Source organism: Symphodus melops (assembly GCF_947650265.1).
Source record: "Symphodus melops genome assembly, chromosome: 12".
NCBI classification, from domain to species: domain Eukaryota; kingdom Metazoa; phylum Chordata; class Actinopteri; order Labriformes; family Labridae; genus Symphodus; species Symphodus melops.
In genome coordinates, this window is record NC_136702.1 from 13,832,751 (window position 1) to 13,853,990 (window position 21,240).

The window sequence follows — 21,240 nt, forward strand, 5'->3', positions numbered from 1 at the left end:
CTGCTTCAAAGATTTGTTTGACATCTTCTGATGGTGCGACTACTACTACGGTTTATTTAAAATCCGCTGATTAACATGTAAACGGGAACATTGCTCAGCATTCTGCAGAGAATGTAAAAGGCCTGTAAGGAATATTGCCTTAACCAGAATATGGGCCTTAATAGGAAAATGGTGGGTAAATGTAGTCACTGTTCCAGAAAGTCGAGCCAAAATTTTTCACCATCAGTTGGAAAAGGTTTGTTGGGGCGCTGGTGGTGCAGAGGTTAGAGTGCACGTCCAATATATGGAGGCTATTCCTCTCCACGGGGGGCCCAGCTTCCAATTCAGCCTGTGGCTCCTTTCCCACATGTCAATCCAAACTCTCTCTCCCTGATTTCTGTCCCTATCTACTACACTATCTCTCCAATAAAAGGGAAAATAAAATCCCAAAAATGAATCTTAAAAAAAATAAAATAAAAGGTTTGCTGATATTGAAATTAATAAATGACAACACAATCAACACAAGTAAAACTGTCAAACATTGTGCATACTGTCAGGTCCATGACCATTCTGCATGCCACGCTAAAGCTTACAAACCAGGTTTTGTTTTCTAACAATCATCAGCATGTCAGCTTCCTTTCTTGGCAGCCTTGACATGCACCTGTTGTTGACATAGACTGGTCATGGAAATATTTCTCGTGTTACAGTTTGCTGTTTATTTGTGGTAATTCTATACGGTCAAAGAGTAAATGATGCTTTCTTTCCCTAAGAATTGAACATGCAAAGCCTTTCTTATTTTTTTTTACACACTGCTTGACATAAGTAACAACCTTTTTTAAAACATGAGAATACCCCCATTTCACACAATCACAGTGTGCATGTATGTACAATGCACATGCACACTTTATTCACTTTTTTTTTTTTTTTATAGAATTGTAAATATACTTAGAAGCAGATGTAACCAGTGAACAAACAATAGATGAAACTTGTAGAGATTGGCTAGTAGACTATAAAATGGTATATTGGCACTTGGCAGCCGTTCATGAATATACAATTTCCATTCTTCCATACTAGTGTTAGTTAAACCCTGATAATGGGAAGCTGAAAGGTTAATTGGGTCTCAATTGCACACAGAAGGACCTCGTCTTTGGCGAGCTACGGGCGAAATGAACAAAAGCGCTGGCAAAGTAAATTGTAGTGGAACAGTTTTGGAAGTTACGCCACTGGTGCGCATTGGTGTTGTCTCCAAGGGGGGGTTGAGAGACATTACATGATAATTACAGCACAGTTAATAACAGGCTGTGATTCTTGTGCTGCAAACCCACCCACAAGTACAAACAGGACCCTCAATATCACACACCAAAACAGTGCACATCATCACTGAATTTTCCTGAATTTCCCTCGGGATCAATAAAGCATCTATCTATCTATCTATCTATCTATCTATCTATCTATCTATCTGTCTGTAAGAAGTCATCGACAAAGCCTTGAGACACACACAATCAGAAAAACGTATAGAAGTTAAACTTGTTCAAGCACGAGCCTCATTTCACATGCAGCTCAACACAGTCATCGTCTAAAAGTGACCACAAACGTGGTCTGTATGTATTAACCTTTTTCTGATATTGTGATTATCAACTGCCTCTCATTTGTCTTGCAGACTCTTTACCCGTTTCCTGTTCAACTTTTGGCAATTCTATTTGGGCCTCCCCTTGTCATTACTTGATCTGACATACATTAACAGACGATTTTGCTAATACAGCTAAATGCAACTCTGATAACCTATTTTATTTATGCATGAATCATTTGGACTTTAATTATACATGTACTTTTTCACATGTAAACTAGGGCTAAATTAGAAAACAATTGGTATTTGATGCAGTAACACATTTTCTGAGTAAGGTCAAACAGCCAATTATTATCTCTATATCTTACCCGCAGTTACTGCATGAGCACCGGTTAGTTCCCCATTGAAGCCGTTCTCCCTGGTGGGGTAAGGTGTGTGGGTTGCACCAGGCTGACAGGTCCTGAAGGTAGAAGAAGAGAAGCCATTGGCTCCAGTGGGCTCCTGCCCCCCTGATGGGTCCCATTGGGGGGCACCGTCTTCTGGCTGCCGACTGTCTGCCATGCTGGTGCTAGCTAGCAGCAGCGGAAGGTGGACAAGGGATGAGGTGTCTCCGTCTGTCTGAATAATATGAAGGGGTAAGAAGGAAAAGATGTGAGGCACTGTCCAAACTTTGCATGTCAGTATTAATAACGTAACACACTGCAATGTTGGCAATGAATCATAGAAGAGATCGAACAGAAGGCGCTAGGACACACTGCACCAGTCACATTCACAAATCTGATTTTGTCAGTCGTAATCCCTGCAGCCTCACTGTCAACAACCCTCCAAGTGTGTCCGTGTTTGTGTGAGTTTGTGTGTAGGAGGTTGTGTAAATACTGTCCTTGGACATTCACGGCCAGGTGACAGCCAGTGGATTAAACCCTATTGATTTGTGAGCGTGTGTGTTATTGAGTCATATAGCCTCGAGCCCAGGTGGAAATCACAAATGGCTGAAAATGAACACAGCAGGCGTTGGATTGTGTGACTTGTGCAGGGTTGTGTGGATGTAACTGGGGCTCTGATCAATCCAACAAGAACCAGTATAATGTTAACGTCAGCAAGCCTTTACAGCACACTATCATATTTTATCTTAAACCCCGGCAGACCTTCTATATTTCTGCAATTTCATATAGAGATAGGGCATACAGATCTGGACAACAGATATTTCAAGTGTTGACAATAACCCTATACCTAGGGCTTACACGTCCTTTATGAAATCCCACACTGAGTGGGAATGGTCAGAACAGCATGCACAAGAGATCAGGCAGAGACAGAAATATTGATCAGTGAGCTGTCAGATTCAATGATCTCTTGGACAGTATTTGACAGAAGGTGGGTGAAGCAGATAAATGAGCTGGAGATTGCAAAAGGAAAATCTATGCATCTATGTGTATTTGCCTTTAACAAAGGCTGGTCTCCTCTTCTATGGACAATTTAGTTTGGTAAGTGAACTGAAAGGTTCTTTTTATGATATTTATTTTATTTTTCATCCACTTTCTTGAAATTGACCAGAACATTATGATTCGTGGCAGTTTAATTCTTTCAATAACAGCAACAGTGTTGGCCTTAAAACACTCAAACTCATGTGGCCTTTGTGGAGGGAAAAAGACAATTGTGAGCCCACACGCAAACACAAAAAAAACAATGCTTTCATCAGGAACTTGTGGTTTTTACAGGATGTTTGCTGGCTGTACTCTCAGCATTTGCTGAGAAGCCTTTGTAGTTGTACATAGCGGATGTGTGAAAGAGCAATTTGTCATTTAGCTCTGCAGTCCACAGAGACCCAGTGACTGAAGGGAAGTCTTCTGGAAAGAACAGGAGTCAATAACTGCAGCCTGGGACCACGTTGCTGCTACAGTGAGCACTAGTCACTGCATTCACTAGTCACTGCATTCACTACATTAACACTACAACTCACAGGCACTGCAAAACAGGCTGAACAAAACTGATGGAAAACGAATACAATTAAATAGAAAGCAGATATTAAATGGTGTTTACAACAACAATAATTGAATATATAAATTTTTTGTGTGTTTGGTGGTTTTGTGTTTGAATACAAAAGTAGTATGTCAAATCCTGACAGGCTGATCTTCAGTGTATTTACCATGACATGTTTTGTAAGTAAGACATGAGGGCACCCATGATTCAGAATCGACCACAGAATTTTACTGGTTAGCAAACAGGCAGAGAAGCAGACACAAATAAATCGTCCTGGTGTGCCATTCCATTTGGCAGGAAGAAGAAACTACCACCATGCTGGTTAGCAACAGGCTGACAGTTTACATTGCGAATAAGCACTAAACACAATACAGAAATAAACCTGATGGACATTTCTCAGTTTTCCAAGAATTTGTTTTGAAACCAAAGTGCTGTACACACTTACTGACCCTATATCTACCACTGGGAAAACACAACATTGGTTAAATGAATCGTGTTTTAAACAAAAATGTAATTTGTCATCCCCTGCAATCCATCACCCAGATATTTACAATAAATAAAACACTCAATGGTAGTTTTAAAAAAATAAATGTGAATGAATATACATCCAACAGTTTTTAACCAACAGAGCAACTGCTAAACATATCCATCCTCAGATCCATTGTGCTTGGGGGGTTGAAAACAGATGAAGCCAAACATTGACAATTTCATGGTTCAATAGGCTTTGTCCTTTATTATGTCAAAATATTCTATTCATTTGGTTTATAACACTGAAAATAACCAGGTCAACTGAGAGGTTTGTGATGTTACATAAAAAAGGCTTGGCACCTCTGCAATAGACCAAAAGTTAGTACACAGAGGATCAGAATAGCATTAAGCATCCTGAATGTGTAGAATAGAGCCGAGTAGAATATGTGACGGCCGTAAGCCCTTGAAGCCTAAAGGGATCAGTCAGAAGTCAATGTAGCTTTGCATGACTCAGCTCTTCAGCTCTGAGGGGAACATCAGCATGAATGAAGCCTCTAAAGAGGCTCCACAGCACACAGAACTGAGCAGTCTTCTCATAAAACGCTCACCCTGTCTCTGTCCTGCTAGAGCCTCGATTGAAGAGCACTCTTAATAATAAAAGTCATAAAACACAGATGAGACCGTCATGATGCCGTCTCTCTCACTCTGAAGGTGAAAGTCACATTGAGCTATGTGGCTTATTTCCAGACCCAGAATCTGGGTGTCAGTGCTGGTTCACGAGGGTGAAGGGAAGTGTGGCAGGACTTCCCGGAGTCCTGTTGTGCAGCTGATGGTCTTTTTTTTTTTTTTTTTTTAATCAGAAAAAGGCTGTACTAAATGTGTGAAAACAGCACCACCTGCTGATTTTAAGCTTAAAAGAAGAAAAATCTGTGCTTTTACAAATCATTACGGAAACTTTGCATGCTCCATATAGAGATTAGAGAGGCATTAGGCACCATCAGCATGTGAAACTACTCCTTCCTCATTAGCCTGAAGCACCAACTGGGGCTGCAATGCAGTGCAATCTCTCAACCCTGCTAATTAATATGCCATGCATTTTTCCCTCTTTGAAATTATAATGATTTGATGTAAAAAATGGGAATGACAAGAAGACAAACTTGATGGAATTGTTAAGGGCTGATGACACAGCAGATGAGTCTCATCAGAATAAGTTCAGAGAGCAAATGATGGACGGAGAAGAGCAGAACAGATAAGATCAAAAGAATACCAGACAATCCATGCAGTCCAGATAACACATTGTCTTTAACGCATTGTATCCAGAGAGGATTGAGACTGTATGAGATGGTGATATGATAGAGTTCAACGTCATTTTTCTCAGTTGACAGCAGGTCTGTTGCAATTGGCAAAAAGCCTTTGGCACTTTGCCAGAGGGATGGTTGATGCTGATACATTTTCGGTGCCAGGGAAGGATGGTATTGAATAGTAAGCAGATGAGCGGTGTTGGTTACTGCTAATAGTTGACATTTGGGGTAAAAACCTTTAACTCTTTAAAGATGAACAAATAAATATTAAAATTGTGTTACAGTGATCTAGTGCAGCAGTAGCTTGAATTTCCCTCGGGATCAACAAAGTATCTATTTCGCTCTGATTATTTGGAAACCATTTTTCTGATTATGTAGATAAACATCTGGCAGCCCACACATGATTGAATGGTTAGATGCTAAAATGTATTTATACAGTGTTCAAATACAAATCTCAAAATGCATCATCGATAAAGACAGCATTTTCATACTTGTTTGATATTTCACAACATTTTTAAAATTCTTCAGAAAGAGAGCATCATAAAATTAACCTTGGTGAGAAGCGATGACCTATTCACTTAAAAAAAAACAACAAAAAAAACTTTGAGATGGGTTGACAATTCAGAAACCGAGAAAAAAAACAACCTTAACAAGGGACTTTTTTTTTTTAAACTGTGATCTTAGCTACAGATACCAGTCAGGGTATTTTTTCCTCTTTAAATCTGTCTGGCTTTGTAGCTCATGAGGTAACTCTGATAACAAACCAAAAATATTTTTGGTAAGTTATGTTTAGTTATAATTGAAAAACTAAACATAAATTACTAGAAGAACACACAGCACATGACGCTGGGGTCCAAGGTGTCCCAGCATTCAAGAAAACTTTGACAACAGAACTTGGAGGTCATGTGACGCAGGTGCATTGCCCTGGCAAGTGCCCTTCATGCTAGTGAGCTCAAAAGTGTTGAAGCTAAACTTTTCTTATACTCAGAATATAACTGTTTAATCTTAACCTGCGTATAGAAGAAAGGATGAATGCATCATGACTTTCTTCATATTGTTGTTGATGTGCTTCGAGTATTTTTTTTTTTGCCCCTGCCCCCCCAGGCAGCCTGTATCTCCCGCTGCTATGTACAGTCAAAACAGAACACACACAAAAGGCTTGCATCACATTGGCATTCCTGTGGCCTTAAAATAGCAGGTGGGCTGTCTGGCTGAAACAAAAACACAATCCATTAGAAGAAAAAATTTAAATTTTGATTCGCTACTAAAATGCACTCAAACTGCAAGAAGAGCTTAGTTGAGTAGAAATGCATGTTTTTCCAGAGACTAAAAGTGTCTATTTCTGACCATTGCTTGTACTATAGCCAAGTGTTCAAGATTAGTGCCTGGTGAAGGGGAAACAAGAAAAAGGTCAAAATTAATCTTTACACAAAAGCTTCATTAAAATGCTGACACAATGACAGTTCCCTAACTTTGTGCTGTCTACATCTGTTAATAGTGTTTCCTTACAGCACACTGACTAAGCACAGTGTTAATTGTATCATTATTGTTCAGTTCTGCTCTGCATCGTTCAAGACTTTTATAAACAAATATGGGTTTTCTTAGCACCACAAATTATTAAGCAGCGGCATGAATATATCAGCAGATTGAAAGCTAATTACAGGCTGCTCCTACAGAACATCTCATCACCACACAAACAGCAATTAGTATGCAAAATATAATGGTGACATCATACGGCAATCAATCTTCGGCTGCAGATAGAGTCAGAACCTTCTGGTTTAGTTCTAGCCCTCTCAACATTTTTTTTCCCCCTTGTCAATTCAAGCTTTTATCAAAACGTGCGTCCATCTTAAAGAGATGAAACAGGACGGATGAATGGTCTTTGAACACATCATATAAAAATTCTGCCAAGACGAGGTAATCATTGAGCTAATTAAGCAATCCATTATGTAGTCTCTGGCTCTTATCTGCTTCTCCTTTTCTTTTGTCTGACTTCTTTGAATCCTTTCACCTATAAATCTTCCTCCCACCTGTTATTTTCTTTCTAGCTCTCTACCTTGGCCCACCTCCTCCCATCACTTTTTTTCCCTCCTACTCACTACTCTCCCCCCCCCCCCCCCCCCCCCTCCACCCATCACTGTTCTTCCTCCTACTCATTCCTCTTCCACCACCTCCACCTCCCATCAGGCTTCATCTTCCCCCTCGCTCTGCACTTGCTCTCTCTCTCTCTCCTCATTTCCCTCCTACGATCTGTGCACTTTAGCACGCCACTGTCTCTCTCTCTCTCTCTCTCTGTGTATGCCTGTGTGCGTGTGTTTGTGTGTATATGTGTGTGTGTGTGTGTGTGTGTGTGTGTGTGTGTGTGTGTGTGTGTGTGTGCGTGTGTGTGTGTGTGTGCGTGTGTGTGTGTGTGTGTGTGTGTGTGTGTGTGTGCGTGCGTGTGTGAGTCACACAGATGCTGCATTGCAGGGCTCTATACTGTCTCACTGCAGGAGCCAAAGAGCAGTAGAGGAACTCTGAAATATAAGATGTAATTCTTCTATAGCAACATAATACTGTGAGTGTGTGTGTGTGTGTGTGTGTGTGTGTGTGTGTGTGTGTGTGTGTGTGTGTGTGTGTGTGTGTGTGTGTGTGTGTGTGCTGTCCATGTATGACTGGCTGTGGGAGGATTTATGCAGGCATAAAAATATGAGATAAAAAAGCACATTCCTACAAATGCTTGAAGTACTGGTGGGACATTTTTAGAGAAATACTTTATGTTTTCAGTAAGAACCAAAGATTTATTCCATTCTCATCCCTTTACAGTAGGAGACTGCTATCCATAACTGTTTGCCTGAACAGCAGACTGTTATCAAAAATAGTCTGGCACATTCAGTAAAATAAAAAAAACAGGTCTTTAAAATGTTCATATTCAAAATAAAACAAAGTTACATTGACTCATACAGAGAAAGGCTTGTTTCTATAGCTTTTCATTTCATAATGCTATGCTAGCATGAACAGCTCAGGCTTGCATTAAGTAAATTTTATCGAACATCCAGCAAAAAAAAAGTATATTTCCCCCAAAAGTTTAGTTCCATTTACCCTTAACCCCTAAGAATAGATTGCGTGCACTAATCTCTCCATCATTTTGTCTCACTATCTGTTTTGTCTCGAGGTCCAATTCTCAAAGCATATAGTGCTTATGATGCAAATTTGCATAAAAATGTGTCCTGCTCTGTGCACTTTGCTTGTGCATGCTTGCATCTGAATGTGGAGAACAGTGGTCTGCAACTCCAGCAGAGATGAGCTCTCATGCTGAAGAGATCAACGGTGTTAAAAAGCACCACTGTATCTGCCTGTGGCGATGAGCACTGGTCTGTGAATTAGATGATATTTACAACAAGGCCTATTTGCATGGGAGAAATTATGAGCCAACTTCTTTTGTTAACATCCCTTATTTTCATACTCAGTAAAACAGGCGCACCCAGCACACTGTCTGCTTATAGTGCACGTTGCTGACTGTATTTCACCCTTCTCGTGTGCTTTGTATTCTATATTTTTCTTGCATTTGCACAGGTTTAGTGGCTTCAAACGCAGCGAAATCCTGCTCTGAATCAGGCCTTAAATGTTTTGCACACTTCACATACGCCATGAGAGTCCCTTTAAGATGTTTGTCGCGCATTGCAATATTTCAGAATGAAGAAAAAGCCCTCAGTTTAAAAAAAAAACCTAAACTCAAAGATGTCATTATTTTGCCCTTTATATGAGTGGAAAATGGAGAGGCAGGCATCTTTGGTGATGATGTGAAACATTAAAGGGTATAGGTCATCTTCTCTACTCAAAACTGCATTTTTGGAAATAAAGTTAGGGCTGGCTCAGGCTTGATTTAAACCATCCTCAATACATGCTCCTATGGTATAGGCATACATGGACATTTAGTTAAAGTTCAGGTCATTTTAACCATAACACCTGGAGGAAGTCAGGTCACAAGGAGCCTGAAATTATATTTGCCATACTGTATGTAAACAGTCCCTCCAGTCTGTCATTTCCAGAGGAGGTTCAACAGAAGATTCAGTTAGTCATCTTGGATTGATATATCATGAAATTATAATGTCAGTACTTTTACTTAAATTGTTACCACAGTTGTCAGTAAAACCTCAAAGGGCATCTAACTGATGCTCCAAGAGACCTTAAAAAGAAGATGTTATAAAAGCAGCTGTCAGTAGAGGGTTCTAGTAAAGGTGTTCTGTCGGTGTTACTTCAAAAGGCTTTTCATCTAAAAAATGTGCACACTTTTGATTTTTTGGCATAAATGCAAAATGAGGTTGAACAGCATTAAATATTGCCTCTAAGCAACTTTTGTTCAGGGATAATCTTGTTAGTACTCCATGGCTCTTCAAAGATGTAAAACCATAGACAAAAAGGTGAGAGTATACAACAGTTGCTCCCTGTAGAGCACAGGTGTCAAACTCCAGTCCTGGAGGGCCGGCTTCCTCAGACTTTTAGATGTCTCCCTGCTCTAACACGCCTGCTTTAAACCAATGTGCTGTCATCAAGCTCTGCAGAAGCCTGATAATGAGTCACTCATTGGATTCAGCTGCGTCCGAGCAGGGAGACATCTAACAGTCTGAGGAAGCCGGCCCTCCAGGACTGGAGTTTGACACCCCTGCTGTTGATTATTTATTGCCAGTTCCCATCAGACAACCATTACTTATGAATTCATATTCAAAGGAGCCATCTTTGAAGTGATAAAAAAAAAAAAAAAACCAAAAAACATTTAAGGAATTTGATTATTGAATGGTCGACTGATACTTTACATTAAATTAGGTTGGAAATGGCCATCAATGTGGGCAACATGATATTGGCAAACACTGACAATTTCTCTTCAGACTGTAATATTCAAATTGTGAAAGTTTGTGTAACTCAGTGTCTGGCCTGATCATCCAGGATAAAATATCTGTGGCGCAGCAGCGTCCTGCACATGTTAACAGTGATGTGACACACGGACTATGCAGAAGTCAGTTCAATCTTTATCTCTAAACACAGAAGCATCTTGGTTTATGTGTAGTCCAAGCACAACTGTCTAAAATGGTTTAAGTTTACATGTATAGTATGAGAACAGTCAGTGTAGACAGAAAATCAGCTATAGTTGCCATATTTAGTTTTCTGTTAATCAAATAGGCGTATACATCGAATAACAAAACGTTCTATCCAAATAATTCTTTCAAGTTATTTGTCGGGCTTTAAATAAAAGTGAACCCACGGAAAAGGAGGTTGTGTCAAACGTTCTTTAAGGTAACTGCTGGCTACATTTAAACACAAAGCACCTCTTTAAGTTGACCATCACTCTGTAACACTGTTGGACTTCAAATCTGATGGACTCCGAGACTGGGTCATCCTCTGCTCTAGTGGATGAAGTGGCTGCACTTATGTGAGATCAGAGAGTGTTTTTTATGGGGGGATCATTCATGAAGAGCGAGAAACTGGGGATTTTTTCCATTTTTTGATCAAGCACCAAAATTGAAGCATCGTGATTTGTTATAATAGTTCATTTGCTTGACAACTCATCCTGCATTATGACTACCGCACCTGAACACATAAATAAACACCTCATACAAGCTCATACTCTTTTCAAACATTGACTATCTTGCCGCTTAGTTTCAGCTATTATGACACAGCTGAATGAAGACTCTAAACAACCTTGAAATAATCAACTAAAATCAATAACATCACTTGTTCATTGAGCTAGACAAAGAGCATGTCAGTATTTTCTTCAATACACATTTCCACTCATAAAAGAGTCTTTTAAATACTCTAATGCTACAGGTCTGCCTAAAACATCAGTCAGACAACTGCAGCTGATCCAGAACGCTGCTGCTAGAGTCTTCACCAAAATCAAAAAAATGGATCACATCAGTCCAGTTCTGAGGTCCTTAAACTGGCTGCCAGTCTCTCAGAGGATAGATTTTAACTATGAACCGTTAAGACCGCTCAGGTCGTCTGGTACAGGTCTGCTGTCTGTCCCCAGAGTCAGAACCAAACATGGAGAAGCAGCCTTCAGCTTCTATACTCCTTATATCTGGAACAAACTCCCAGAAAACTGCAGGTCAGCTGAATGTCTCAGCTCTTTTAAATCAAGGTTAAAGACTCACCTGTTTACAGCTGCCTTGAACTAAAATATTTTAATGAAAGGTTTTAATCTTTTACTCTGCAGTGGAACTTTTAATTCCTTTTACTTTCTCCCTAAACCATTCTTGAACAAATTAATTAATCATTTCAGGGATTTTTAACTTTTTATATTGATTCTAATTCACAGATTTTTCATTTGCTGAGTATTTGTATTTGCAAATTGGTGAGAGTTGGGCTGTCGAGCATCCTGCGGGGGTGTCTCGGAGGTCTGAGCATGTGCACACTGAGTTGATTACCTATGGTAGTCGTTCGTTATAAACAGACCCAACACAATACTAAGAACCTATACATCGTTCTGAATAAGCAATATTTGCAAAGTGGTGAGAGTTGGGCTGTCGAGCATCTTGCGGGGGTGTCTCGGAGGTCTGAGCCAGCGTTCTGAGCTGTGACTCGACACAGATGAGATCAAACTGTGAACTTGTATCCTCGGGGAAACGTCCTGGGGTGGATTATTAAGAATCCATTTCTTTACGAGTAAGACCAGGAGGTGAATCTGTGTCCGGCGGGACGTAAGACTTTAACAGTCACAGGGACTTTAAAGCAACAAGATGTGTGTGCACACTGAGCTGATTACCTATGGTAACCGTTCGTGATATACAGGCCCAACACAATTTTAAGAACCTATAGTGGATTTTTTAATGTATCTTTTCTTTCCTCTGCCATGATGCCTTTGATGTCTTGTGTAAAGCACTTTGAACTGGCTGGTTTTTGAAATGTGCTATATATATATATATAAACTTGCCTTGCCTAAGCCTTGATTACAGATATGTCATCATTACATTAATGATGCTGGTAGTTGTAGGTAAAAAAATCTGGAGTGGCAGGTACAGTTTTTTCAATTCACCAGCCACAGTTGCAGATAAACACTGAATCAATTTCCAACCCAGATATTTTTGGTCGTATGTGCAGATGTTAATGTCATAGGCAAAATGAAGAAAATATCTGAAAACACTTCTCGTTAAAGTTTGGATTTTGTGTATTGTATGCAATATGAACTTTCCCAGTCACAACCTGTTTCACTGATAAACTGCATTACGTGTGGTTGCTGTTAAAGATGTACAGACATAGACGTTACATATATCATTCTCCAGTTCAAGTTTTTGCCTTGAGAATATCAACCTCTGTCGTACCAGTGTTGTGTTACACGTAAACGTAAAGCTCTGCATTAGGACCACTTCCCTCAGTTGCATAAGATGTCAGCCTTTCAATAAAAACTGTATTCAACATGCTTTGATGTCGTACTACCTTCCAGTCTGTCAATAGTCTAGTCTTGTAACTGGATACATCACGATGAGCCACTTTGGCTCACACGTACACACATTCAGTATACAGACAAACAGCAGGCGAACAAAAAAAACTCTCATCCATCACCCATCACCAATCCCACAGCATCAAACTATGTCTTTGTGCAAGTGCAAAAAAACAAAGAGAAGCCATGAAAGCCGGACTGCTTTTTCAGCAGGCCTTGGTGCTGATCATCTCACTAAAGCAGCTCTTCTCTTCCCACTCAGTACCCACTTCCCACTCACAGCTTCTAGCAGCCTGCACTCACATGTACATCCACCCACACGGCCATTTTATCTGCGGAGGTAGCAAGCATTCTTTCTGTGTCTCTCTCTCTGTGTTGTAAATGGTTCTGTTTCTTTCTCTAACAGGTATTCAGAACGATTCGGATCTCTTGGATGCATGAATGTCGGCCTGAATGTTCTTTTAATAATGCTGTATGAGGTTTTGGTTTGGCTTAATTTATACATGCGTGTCAAGCCTCCACACAAATTCAATGATGCTCTATGTTCAACAGTTATTCAACTTGTAATGACTTTAATGCTTCTTTTGAAAACTTGTCCAGGACTAAATGTACATCATCTCTGTCCATTTAGCTTTTAGGCCTGGGACCTTTAGGCCATACTGCAGCAGTACTAGAGGAGTGTTTTGGAGTATACAGAATATATATATATTGACGTAATAAGACAAAAAAATAACTATCTGGCAATGTGTCCTCTTCGTGCCATTAGTTCATATTCCTATTTTCCATTCACTCAGTTATTAAATAAATCCATTTTTAGCATTCTTACATAATCCCACAACATCCAAGTATGTGAAAAGTGACTTTTTTCTCCTTTATATGTTGCTACCGGGTAATTTTCTATGATAATATTAGGAGCACTATTTGATCTGAGATTTATGTAATAGAAAACCTCCACATTTTGTATCAGATATGGCCTCACCTGTTTAGGTGGTGTGGGAACAAGATGATGAGTCAAGCTGAATACAAAATCTCTGTCCTCGCTCCAGATCTCACAGGTTCGGCTTCAAGATTGTCAGGGCTCCAAGCCAAGTTGTGCAGTCGCGTCGTCAAACCTGGGAATTATGAAAAAGCAAATCAATCATTATTGTGGTCTTTTCATGAACCTCAGTGTTCACAGCGTTCATATTAGACACAGTAATACTGATTGTATTCTACATTAAGACAACTGGTTGACAAAACTTCACAATCCACTGGAAGAATGGTAAACAATTCTATAAACTGCTGACCATTTTCAAAGAGTGGAAAACAGGACGGAAACAGAAGAGTTAAAGTAAGAACTAATCATGTTTTGACTGTTTCTGTGAGCTGCTCCGAACAGATGAGGTGGTTAAAATAACAATAATACACAGCGATACAAACGACAGACAAGAAAAAAAAACTGTGTGGTCATACAGTGCAAAATGCAGTCAGACATCATAGAAATAAAAACCCGGACAGATTTATTGGAAATTCATGGCATAAATTGTCCTCATATCTTTAATGTGTCCTAATATATTTATATGTGCATTTACTCAATAACTGTAAATTGAATAGAAGTGTCTATGAAAACCAATCGTGGTTTTAGAGATCATTTGAATTCAAAGTTCTTGATATGACTTGTTTGTGTACTAATCCCAGATGGATGGAAAGTGATTCACTAGATTTTAAACAATTATTCACAACAACAACATATGAGAAGTACGAAATGACTGAACATAGTAAATGGTAAATGGACTCGAAGCTTGTGGAGTGCTTCTGTCAACTCAAAGTACTTTGACACCGCAGGTTACACTTAAACGTTCACACACTGACAGTAGAGGCTGCTGGTGGCAAACCATATTAGCTATCCCATTCATACACATACTCGCCCCCGACGAAGCAGTGGGAACAACTTGGGGTTAAGTGTCTTGCCCAAGGACACATTGGACAGCTGCAGGAGCTGGGAATCAAACCCCTAACATTCCTGTTGAGAGACAACCGACTCTTCCACTGAGCCATATCCACCAATAAAATAAACTTTTTTCAAAAAGCTCTGCAAATATTTCCCCCCAATTGAGCAGTAAAAACACTTCAGAGGCACTTGATATATTCATAATTAAGAACAGAAAAAGAATTGAGCTTGTACTTTTGATACATGATTACCAAAGCCTCCGAAATATGAAATGATTCATCCCAGACTGCAATGATCTACTGTATTGGGTCATGTGTTCTAATAAGAACATATGACCCAATACATATATAATAATAACTTATATTTCACAAGTATTCTTTTTCTGCTGAGATATTAAATGTACCTCAAGATACAAAAGGAGCATTGTTTTTTTTTTTTAAGATAAGAACAGTTTTTTTTTCTCTTTGACCGCTAAAGTTAAAACTTTCTAGGCGATCAGAGCTGCACCATTCTGTTCAGCATTCAAACATACAGTACATTTCGAGCAGCACTTGTGGCTGCAAACACATCAACCATAAGATGGATTGATGAAAGTGTCGCCCTTCCTTGCTGGTATGTCAAACAACACACTCCAGACATCTAACAAGAGCTTTTAAGAAAATACATTTCAAGCATTTTAAAATGTCAATAACTGTGTAAGTGGTCATGTTGCATCAAGTCTGAAGCAATCAGCTAACACATGGATTCATGTTTAAGACAATGAGTGTGCAGCCTTTGTAATGGCACAGTAAAAAAACACCTGTAAATCAAAGATTTTTTCATTCCATGGCAGCCAATATTCCTGTTATATGACATTTTCTAAGCTGCAAATTGTATATGTAACTCAGTGGCACATTAATAAACAACAGTGAAGGCTACTTAAAGCTCTGCCATTTCCTGCGAATGAAGTTTGATCAATATCAAAGTCATGCATTTATTACCATCAAATACATCTTTCACAACAGAGGTCAATTGCCACTGAAGATTTTCGATTTCCCAAAAAGTCATGCGTAAGGGTCAGCAGCACCATGAGTGTTTTTTTAACCATTCAACAAAAACATACATTGTCATTGTTCTAAATAAAAGGAGAAGTAGGGCTTCTTGAAGCAAGACAAAAATGTTTACCTACTGTACACGGGGGTGCGTTAAAAATTACCCATAGCTTCATATCAATCGATTTAATCTAATCTCGTTATCTACCTTTATTCTTATTCCAAACCAAACGAAGGAGTCGCAGACAACTCAAAAGTGTGGAACCAAAATACAATGCCATACAAAACGTGTTCACATGCACCTTTTCCTTATTTGACATCTCTGAATGCACAAACAGCAAGGAATCATGTTTCTTGTGGGCTTTGTCGTCAAACATTTCACAAACATGCAACAAAATATTGTTTCAAAAAAGTTGACACCTTTTCTATAAACCATGCACCTAATGCACCAGATGATGAAAAAAATAAACTGTTAAAGACTCCTCTCATCTTTAACTATCACATAGAATAGACTTGAAATCCATGCCAGCTGGTGTTTCAGAGAGTTGTAGCTTGGGATCATAGAAAGAACAATGATTTGAAGAGCAGAAGAAACAATAGTGTTCTTTGCGTCGATTCGACAACAGCTCAGGGTCACGAGTGAGTCATACTTCAAACAAGAACCTTGGACAGGTCAGTATGTGCTTTCTGTCGAAATGTGCAGTTTGGTTCCCCACACAGTGCATTAGGAGCAAACACACCTCAGACCAAAGAATTAGGTAGCCTGCCGCGAAACTGCTTTTTGCACGGCCTATTTTTTTATTTTTATTTTTTTTAAACGATTGAAATTGATCTCTGACTTAGCCGAGGCTTCCTGCGCCTATACCTAGCCTGATCAGTTCGGTTTTATTCGCTGGTTGTTGACGTGACGTCATTGGCGATTGTGTAAATAAATGACAAAGGGCGCTAAGAGGCTTGAAACATGTGTATAAACATGCGACAGTTGAAAAATCACGTCAACTCACTGTGCACGCATGTGTGCGTGTGCGTGCATGTGTTTGTGTGCAGTTGTATGTGCATGTATGTGTTTGTGTGCAGTTGTATGTGCATGTATGTGTGTGTATGTATGTATGTGTGTGTATGTGTCAGTGTGCTAGGGAGCCTCCGCTCCACCGTGCCACTGCCTCAGATCTCTACACCTCATTATGATACTTTATGGAGCTCTGGAGTTCTTCATATTGTATTCAGGGCTTTATCCAAAGGAACAGTCCTCTTGTGGAAAAGACCATACATATTTTTTACAGGACAATCAACACACGTGGCATTAAAAGAGTCATAAAAAAATATCCCCACTGATTACTGTACAGCCAAAAATTGCAGACCAAGCGGTAAAACGAGGCTGTTTGTGAGATGGACCACACTGCCCTACATGATCAACCCATCTAACTTCAATTATCTATGGTTAAGAGTTTCCACTAAAAATGCTAATGAAATGCCTTGAAGCGAAATGTCTCATAATTAAAGAAAGAGAAATAAAACGAGAAAACTTCGGTGGGTGCCTTCAGAAGTGTAGTGAACCAGCGACAGATCCAGTGAAGATCTTTAGCCACAACCAGTCTCGAGCAGCCACCCTCACCAGTTCGTCCAGGATTCAAACAGCAGCTGTTTGCAAAGCATAACATATTACGTGTCTAGACTACCTGCATTGTTGTGCAGTAGATCTGAAAAAGGCATTTATGGGACTCAAATTCTTGGGGTAACTTGACTGACAAAAACAACCAGTGAGACATCAGAACACATTACTTTAGCATCTTGATATGCCCTTTTCCCTAAAAGTTGTGTTTTCTTTTGCAGTTAATTCACTTAATTCAAAGACATATAAGAGGTATTTTATCTGGGCTTGATTCTCGGTGACAGTGGCTACGTCTTGTGCATGTTTTCGGGTCCTATAAATGATAACTTTGGACACAGTGGTTAGTCAACGAGTGCCCTGGTAACGTAATGTCTGACAAAACTTTAAGGCATTGAAAATGAGAAAGTTGTGTGTGATCCATTGAAATGAAGTCGTCGTAACTAATTTTCTTGAATTGAGACAACTCACCCAGCAGTGTTATGGCACCTGAACATTGCAATGTTGATGTTATAACAATATATCATGCAGCACTATACTGTGCATATTGATTGCCACACTTGTATAGCCGTAGCATATATGTGACAAGTATTTTGCTTGCCTCACTATCAGTCACAGTATAAAGTTTCTTCCAATTTAAAAAATGGAAAAGATGCTAGTGTACCAGTCCCAGTTTGTTGCAATACAGCAATGCAGTAAAACGTTGGACAAAAACTTCTACAATTAATGGTAAAAAACATTTTCAATGGATCTTTGCTGATGTTGAATCTGTATCTGCTTCCAAACACTGTGACCCTCGCTTTACTTCTTTCTTGTACAACAGGTGAAGATGTTTTGGTAATTATGTAACCTTCACCAGAATGATTCATCCAGTTGATTCGGCCTGTTGCTGTGGAAATAGAAAGCCTTCAATTTCTTATCCAACAGCAACAGGTAGAAAATCACGACAACAACTGTTACACAAGCACTGTGCACTCACCTACAATCTGTGAAAAGTGGAAGTTATTCTCCCTTCTGAAGCAACTGCTCTTCCCTCAGTATTAAAGTTTTCATGTTTCCAGTTGCAAATGAATAAGTAATCACCTCGCTGTTATGGTTAATTTCTTAACTGAACAACACTTTTCTTCAAATGCATTTTTTTTCCTGCTTAAAAATATGACTATTACACTTTTAAACAAATTTGACCTCCCCAAACACAACAACAATCAATCAATTATTTTCCATACTCTAAATTTCTCTTAGAATTCATATAAAGTCATTACATTTATTGAATGCAAATAGTGCACTGGGTCCCAAGGAGGTGCTTTGGGGTCATCTCACCCCAAAGAAGGAAGCACTGTCATTTAAAAAAAAAAAAAGGGTTTCTGGTTTGACACTGCCAGCCTGCTGGGGGACTTTCTTTGTATAGTTTTATGTATTTACATGTCTGTATTGGGTTACTCCAAGTCTCCAACTCTTCACCTTCCTCCCAAAGACCAAAGACGAGCTCAACAGGTTAATTGGTGATTGTAAATTGCACACAGATGTGACTGTGTGTCTGTCTGTTTTCAGCTATGATTCCAGTACTCCCAAAACTCACAAATAATTAGTTAAATTGATAATGGAAAGAGGAATGATCACACTCTGCATATCATCTCCCAAGAAGAAGTCGGACCTATACTTCTTCTTTCTTATGGGTTCGTACCATGATTGGCACACAAGGCTTAATCTAACCAACATACCAATCCTGGACTTTTTTTTTTGCATCATCTTTGCCATTCAATCAGTGGTGTATCCTGTATTGCCATTAAGTATCTGCTGCTGGAGGGCAGTAAAACGAAACAAAATCACAGCATTGACACATTACTGGTGTCTGAATTGGTCACCGCTAACATATTTAGCCTTTTAAATGCTAAACATTTACCTGTAGTCACAGATCGTTTGTAAGTTATGCTGCAAACTTGTTTGACTACACCAGGATCATCTTTACTAGTAGAGTGTAACGTCCAAACCGAAATGAAATATTGTGGTCCATCTCTGAACAAACGACTAAAGGCTAAAAATTACATTATTATTATTAAAGGACAAACAGCATTGAGAATGTAGGCTCCCTATAACAAATACAACTAAGTATTATGACAAGGTGACAACTAAAGTGTACTGCCTTCTTCAAAAGCTAGTATGAAATAACCACGGTGATATGGAGTGGTGAAATCTTCAATTACAGCATAAGGTAATTTGAAATTACTCTTATTGGGTTATATGAATCATCTCTGCTCATGGACAACAATAGCAAGAGTGCAAAACAATATCATCATACATTTGTAAGGGATGTAATATATCATGGAGAACACACTACTGATGCCAAAAACAAGCCAGTAGAAGTCTCTGCCACCATGTTATCCGGCCTTTCAAAGCGATACACCATGCCACCATAGTTAATGGAGGACTTACACAAGCAAGTGTGAGATTTATTTGGGACTTAAGCATTGAGGAACACTCATCAGGTGCAACAGCCTAAATGGAAGTAGCGCATACATACAGTAAGCTCCATCCAAAATGAGAAATGACCTTCAAACTAAGTTTGACATTGTCCAGCTACAAACCCATACAGTAACAGAGGCATCAACTCTGACAAGCAAATCTCAACCTGTTGGGGAATATTTGATAACTGACCAATCATTAAGCCCATTATTTACTTTTTGACTGAAACAATTTTGACTAACAAATATCTCTAACGTTTAAGATTCCCTCCAAACTGTCGCAAAGTGTCAGGATTTTGTACTTCTTTTTTCACCTATTAAAAAATTGTGGCAATGTTTTTAAGATAACGTCTCTATTTACAATTTTTAAGCTACGCCCTGTGTCCACCATGTTCTTTTTCTTAGCACAGTGTCATTTTTCAATTGTTTCCAACATGGAGAGATTGCTAGCAGCAGCAGGTGACTGCCCAGAGCAGAGCAGTGTCTTTCGTATTCTCCGTATTTTTTCCTTTCTACAAATAGTGTCTTGTAACCACATCCTCTTTGTTCCATGTCTGATTGGGTAGAAAAAAAGAAGAAAAAAAGAAAAAGTAAAAAGCAACAGAGCAGTGTCTGTCATATAGCGGACATTGCCAACATGCTCTTGTCCTTTAAGCAGGACAGATATGCTGGGTGGACACAGATCCTTATGCATCTTGAAAAAACAAACTACAGTATATTGGCTACAATACACCGCTTTTATTTGGCATCATGTTTCTATACCATGGACTCTGTGGACGAAGCTTTACCAGCATCTTCTGACAACAGTCATTTGCACTGGCATATGCAGAAAGTGATCATACCAACATAAGAACCCAAGGAAAAATATACCAAGAGAGTTAAAAGAGAAAAAGAGAGAAATGTGAAAAGTTATTCACCCCTTGCCTTTTCCATGTGAAGGTCTTATGCTCATATCTTATGTAACCCTGTACCTTCAACACACATCCACACACAGATCACTCTCTACTGGTTAAGCACACACACAGCGAGAATGCTTTGTACTGTCTCCTTTGAGTGCACATCCAGCAACCACCTGTCAGCCCACATCTAATGCTGATGGCAGGTGCTGAAGTGTGTTTAAAGTGACCGTGCTTCTTCTTGCATTAAAAGGCAACGGGTGCAGGATGTGCAACTCCTGGACGAATGCAAGGAGAAATATGTGCTGATTTCTCAAAGTCTTAAAAGAAAAAAAAAAGTAAAAAGAAAGTTTCATGTCTTGGTTTTTTTTTTTTAGCAATACTTTAAAGCTAGTTCCTTGAGCGTTAATATGGATCATATACCTATATAAAGCTTTAATTTTTAATGGGAATGTGGTTTGAGAGCCAAGGAATTTACCTCTAGCTGAGTTCAGGCAGTATTTCTCAGAGAGCCTAACCTGAAGAAAAAAAGCATCTGCATCAGGCCTCAGCAGCATCAAAGATTTTTTTAAGGGGGGGAGACAACATCATCAATTATATAAG

At 39.3% G+C, this 21,240-nt stretch overlaps 1 protein-coding gene across 12 annotated transcripts in view; it reads right to left on the minus strand.

Moving 5' to 3' along the window:
- The window catches only part of map2 (microtubule-associated protein 2), an 83,508-nt gene that overhangs the window by 35,130 nt on the left and 27,138 nt on the right, over nucleotides 1-21,240 (minus strand). For all 12 annotated transcript variants that reach the window (XM_079357743.1, XM_079357740.1, XM_079357749.1 and 9 more), the window contains 2 exons: nucleotides 13,689-13,821; nucleotides 1,915-2,164 (listed from right to left, as the gene is read on the minus strand). In XM_079357743.1, the coding sequence (XP_079213869.1) occupies nucleotides 1,915-2,107 (193 nt within the window). In that variant the 5' untranslated portion in view covers nucleotides 2,108-2,164; nucleotides 13,689-13,821. The remainder of the gene's footprint in view (nucleotides 1-1,914; nucleotides 2,165-13,688; nucleotides 13,822-21,240) is intronic.